At 48.5% G+C, this 5,576-nt stretch overlaps 1 protein-coding gene across 1 annotated transcript in view; it reads right to left on the reverse strand.

Moving 5' to 3' along the window:
- The window catches only part of Mogat2 (monoacylglycerol O-acyltransferase 2), a 19,364-nt gene extending 14,983 nt beyond the window's left edge, over positions 1–4,381 (reverse strand). Inside the window, exon 1 of the mRNA XM_004632581.2 lies at positions 4,291–4,381. Coding sequence (XP_004632638.1) covers positions 4,291–4,381 — 91 coding nt within the window. The remainder of the gene's footprint in view (positions 1–4,290) is intronic.
- Positions 4,382–5,576: the final 1,195 nt, after the last annotated feature.

Here is a 5,576-nt window from a genome sequence, read left to right on the forward strand (position 1 = left end):
TTTGGTCTGCAAACTTAGGTTGTTAACCCTCCAGAAGACAAGCTTATTGTTATTACCATACAACCTAGGCTGTTAAGCTTAAGCTCACTATCTGTCTGAATATCAAACATCTTAGGCATAACATGAACAGGTATTTTTCATCAAGTATTAATATGTTGAACTTTAAGTCCCTACAGAAAATGATGAAAAAACATTTAAAAATTAAAATACATTTTAAAAAATAGGCATAAAGAATTATATAATTCTTATGTTTACATATAAGTCCAGAAATCTAACCATATACAACCTTGAAGCAGGACAGTGAAATTCTTTTAAAGAATAGGATTAGACATCCTACTTGACCCAGCTATTCCCCTCTGGGTTTCTTCCCAGAAGAATTAAAAACATCATAACACAATAATATATGTGCACTTATGTCTATAGCAGCACAATTTATAATAGCTAAATCTTGGAAACAACCCAAATGCCCATCAACCAAGGAATGAATAAAAAGATGTGATATCTATCTATCTATCTATCTATCTATCTATCTATCTATCTATCTATCTTTCTATCTATCTATATATATCTCAGCCATGAAGAAAGATAAACTTGAGACTCATAGGTGAAGGGATGTAAGTCGAAACCACACTCATAAGTAAAATAAATCAGACCCATGTGTGCAAGCATTGTATTGCGTGACTAGTGTGAGAAACTGAAAGAGTAAACAAAATGCAAAATGTACAATAGATGCTGTGGACAGGGAAGAAACTGTTCAAAAGGAAAGAAAAACTGTGATGGGAGAAAGGGGCAAGGAAGGGAAAAGGGAAGAAACAAGACAGTTAAGATAGTTATACAGAAGATTTCTCTTGGATCACTGAGGGGCTGAACAGTGTTTCCTGCCTCTAGCTTGTACTCTGAATATTACTGTAAATATAACAATGTGCAGCGTGTTGATTATTATTATTCTCCTACTAGTTTCTCCTACTGTTTTGAAACTGTTTATTTTTTTTTACATTTTGTGTTTAAAATAAAATACAAACATATATATAACAGAAAAATACATGTTTAATGTAAAAAAAAAAAAAGTAGTAACCCCAGCTAAGACTCACTCCCCTTGCGTAAAACCAAAAGTCTACAGGTGGCTCTCAGCTGAAGAAAATCAGCTCTAGAGAGCAGAATTTTTTTTTAATGTATTTAGTACAAGATCTACAGGGTCTCACTACACAGATCGGACTTGTGATTCTCCTGTTTTCAGCCTCCCAAGCGCTGAGATTACAAGTGTGTGCCACCAAGCCCCATCCCAATCCAGTCTCAGTGCACCCCGGCATGGGGCTGGCATGGCACACTGAGGCTCAAACCCCAGTTCCTGTGTCTGCCTAAGCAGGCACTTTAATCCCAAGCTATCTGGCTGGCCCTAGAAATTGTTAGTAGTGGCTACTTGGAAAGTCTTACTTTAGGGACATTCGCTGTGTTTGAATGTGTTATAGTACATGTTACTTTTGTAGTTAGAAAAAAAAATGTTAAGAAACAGAGGGTGCTTACTATCCATTACTTAAAATATATTCGTATTTTATTTTAAACCTGGGGATGTGGCCGGAAACACGCCCACACGCTGCTGTCCCCACGCTGCTCTGACCCCAGCCTCATTGAGCTCCTGTCAGCAGGTAAACCCTGAGCAGGTGTTTCAGGAATGTAAGAGAGACACCCTCTGTCACATACAGACCTGAAGAGAAACACTTAAAAGCCTGCTTTAGGAGGCCCAGAGGGGGGTATAGCCGATTGGCTAAGGCCCCTCAACAAGCCTCTGCTTCCCGCACCCCCAGGCCTTCTCTAAGTGCTAGTGAGGGCCCCCACCAGAGGCAGATGAGACGCAGGCATCAAGCTGCCCACATCTTCCTCTCCACTAACACCTTGCTGCAGGTACCCAAGGATTCCCAGCTCCTAAATAGCTTTTGGATCTTTAGAGATCCTTCCCTCCACCCCTGCCAGCCCCTGTACCAAGGGTTTTCCTTAAGGGTCCAAGCAGCAAACATTCTAGCCTTTGCAGCTCCAATTGAAGCATACTGTGTAGGTGGGTACTTCAGAAGCCATTTAAAACAACCTTTTGGGGCTAGGGAGATAGCTCAGTGGTCTAAGTACCTGCCTGGCAAATGCAAGGACCCAGGTTTGCTCCCTGGTACCACATGCCATGTTGGCCACCAAAACTGGGCATGGTGGTTCACACCTGTAATCCCAGTGATGGAAGGTTGAGCTAGGACGATCACTACGAATTTGAGTTGCTCACTGCGACCCTGTACCAAATGAATAAATAAAAGATTTTTAAAAAAAACACCTTTTTAGGACTAGGAAAACCACCTTTTTAGGACTAGGAAAACCACGTCGGCCTAATAGCTCAGTGGATTAAAGTGCCTGCAAGCATGTGCAGGGGCTGGGGTTCGATAGCCGGGCCTGCCAGGCCGGCTCCACCCCCGGGCGTGCTGAGACGGCAATTGAGAATGGGCGAGGTGGCATGTGCCTGCAATCCCAGCTCCTGGGAGGCTGTAAACAGGTGGATTACTACGAGTCCTCAATCCAGACCCTGAATACCCAGTAGACCCTTCCCTAAAATTAAAAAAAAAATAGGAAAACCACCTTAGACTTGGACTGTACAAAAATAGCAACCTGTGGGCCCTCACTAGACCATGAGCGCCTTTGTCTCGCTCTGTTCTCCCACACGCCAAACACAGCAGACACCTGTGCTGCAGGCACCAGGACCTTTAACACTAGCTTGAACCCTGTCACCCTACTGGAAGCCTCCGGGACACTTCCTTTTGCCCTTGGGACAAGGAACAAGGGACAAGAGAAACTCTACTCTTAACGCAAAGGGGCCCAGATCCCTTTTCTTAGCTGCCCTCTGTGTAGTCCTCCCCACCTGGGTTTACTTTGACTTCTAGGTTTGTACCTGGCCTTCCCAGCCTCCTCTAACTAATAGTGGATGCAGGCGGGTGCCACAGGCCAGCACAGTAGACACGTGCAAGCCAGTGGGCCATACCCCTGTCCTCCAGGTCGCCAGGCTAAGCACTCTGTTGCACCTCCCAGTGACCCCTTGGTCACAGCTCACCTGGCTGCAGGCCCCACTGCCCTCTGACTTGACTAGGCCCCGGCCTCCTCTCTGTGATTCCTCCACAGCCTACACCTCCTCTGCACAACCCTGCCTCTCTGCTGCCTCAGCTTTTCCTCCTCTAGCCAGAGCAGAAGCCCAGGCCTATAATCTGCAGCCTGGGCCTTTAGGGCATTTGTTTTCATTCACCAGCATCATGGAGACAAACCATCCATATGTAAAAAGTACAGCTGGGTGTGATGATGGACACCTGTAATCCTCATACTTGGATTGTTGCGTTTGAGACCAGCCTGGGCTACATGGTGAGTTCAAAGCTAGCCTGAGCTATACGGTGAGACCCTGTCTCAAAAATTAAATAAAATACTACTACTACTACTAATAAAATACAAAGTAAAATAACTCACAACCCTTGGGATGGAGATCAGTTAGGTCAGTTAGAAAGGATAGTTGGGGCAGAGTCCCAGAGGGCTTGCTCTGCAAGGATGAATCCTTCAAAGGAAAAATTTTTCGGAAGTTGAAACGGGGAGGAGGAGAGAGCAGCAGAAGGAGGGGAAGAGGGAGAGGGAGAGGGAGCACACACTACAGACAAACATGTGCACAGCTGTCTACCTGGCAGCCAGGATGGTAACTCCAGAGGAAGGCAGGCTCCCCCACATTCCCAGCCAACCCTTCTCAATCCACCATCCCAAATTCTCCTTGAAAAAGCTCCCTGCAGCAGCCGGGCGCCATGCACTCTGTCTCTGTGGGAGGCCAGCCCAGGCCTGTGCCAAGTCTGCGCTGTGCAGAGGCAGCACCAGGTCCTGCAGAGCAGCACAGTTAGCCCCTTCTGACAACTCTGTTCCCTGTTCCCCTCCCCCACTCCCGGCCTCCCTTTTCCAAAAGGCGAGATGAAAACCCATCCTACCCATCACCCAAGGCGCAGTTCCAGATCCCCTGATGCTCCCTCACCCTCAGCAGCCTGTAGCAGGCCCTCTTCCCAGGCCAAGGAGGAGCCCACAGCACAGCTCAGGAAATCCTAAATCTGCACAAAGCCATGGGTGATCCTACCCAATGTCAAAGACTTCAGGCAGACCCAGGAATGTGGGCTGGGACTCTCTGCACAGCAAAGCCTCTACAATTTTGCCACCCCCAATGTCCTGTATGCACTTGGCATGGCTGCTCTGCCCCCCCAGAAGCCCATAGGTCCAGTCTTACCCAGCCAGCCTTACCCAGGGCCAAGAAGGAGAAGACCCACTGTAGGACTGCGAACGTCTGTATCCTGCGCTCCCAAGGCACTGACAGAGGGGCAAACTCCACCATGCTGGCCAGGGTCCGAGACTGAGCTGAGCTCTGTCGAGCTCCAGGCTGTAGGAGCTCAGGAGGAAGAGGGCGGGACCCAGCCCAGGCCAGCCCAGCCCAGTGGCAACAACTCCTGGCCCCGCCCAGGCAGGGTCCTGATTACTAGAAGAAACCTTTGAGTCTACCCCTTGGGGCCTGGCAGTAAAAAGGAGAACAAGAAACCTGGTAGTTCTTATCAGTCTCCCTCCCACATGCCTTATCTGCAGGGCCAGCTTGTAGTGGCCTCTTGACTTGTACTCCCTACACTTGGCAGATGAAGCCCTTGGCCAGATGCGGCCACCCTCTGCTTGGTGTCCAGCTCTTGTTTCATCTTGCTTGTGTGTCCTTTGCTCCCACCACCAATACACTGTGATCGCGCCAACCTAGAAGTCCCCATGCCTCCACCTCCTGCCCACCTCCTGCCCACCTAGAAGTCCCCATGCCTCTACCTGCTGCCCACCTAGAAGTCCCCATGCCTTCATCTCCTGCCCACCTCCTGCCCACCTCCTGCCCACCTAGAAGACCCCAATGTCTCCACCTCCTCCACCTCCTGCCCCCTTCTCTGCTCACTGTGCAGAAAACTCCTAGAAAGGCTTTCTGTGACCATGCTTTTCCTAGCTCTCCTCCCGTTTGTTCCCTCCCACTCCACACGTGACTACTCTGTACTTATGGCACTGCTTTGACAGATGAAAAAGGAAAACAGAAGATCTTGAAGAACTGGACTTCCAAACAATTCCAGCTTCCTCGTGGAAATCAGTGGATTTCCGTAGTAATAGCAGTAGTAGTTTCCATGATGTTGTTTATCCGTCAATCAAGAACCAGGGAATCTTGCTGCAGTGGAAGCTTGGGAGAATCTGGGTTACCTGGAGAAGCACTGCTCCCCAGGGAACCATTGTTTTAACAGTGGCAGGGGCTCCTTCCCGGCTCCGCAGACAGCTGTACCCAAATCACCTATGCCACATTCCACAAAACTGTCCTGGAGAAGATGGCCAGTGGCCCCCGGGTTGCTAATCCAGGGGCAATTCTCAGATTCCATCCTGACCTAACAGATGTGGTTCATTGTTCATCCCTCTTGACACCACTTGCCTGTGGACCCAGCACTCTCTTGAGCTCCTTCCTAGCTTTTGGCTGCTCCTGCATGGTCTCCTCTGTGGCCCTGAATCTTTACCATTGAATG

Source organism: Octodon degus, unplaced genomic scaffold (assembly GCF_000260255.1).
Source record: "Octodon degus isolate 3935 unplaced genomic scaffold, OctDeg1.0 scaffold00049, whole genome shotgun sequence".
NCBI classification, from domain to species: domain Eukaryota; kingdom Metazoa; phylum Chordata; class Mammalia; order Rodentia; family Octodontidae; genus Octodon; species Octodon degus.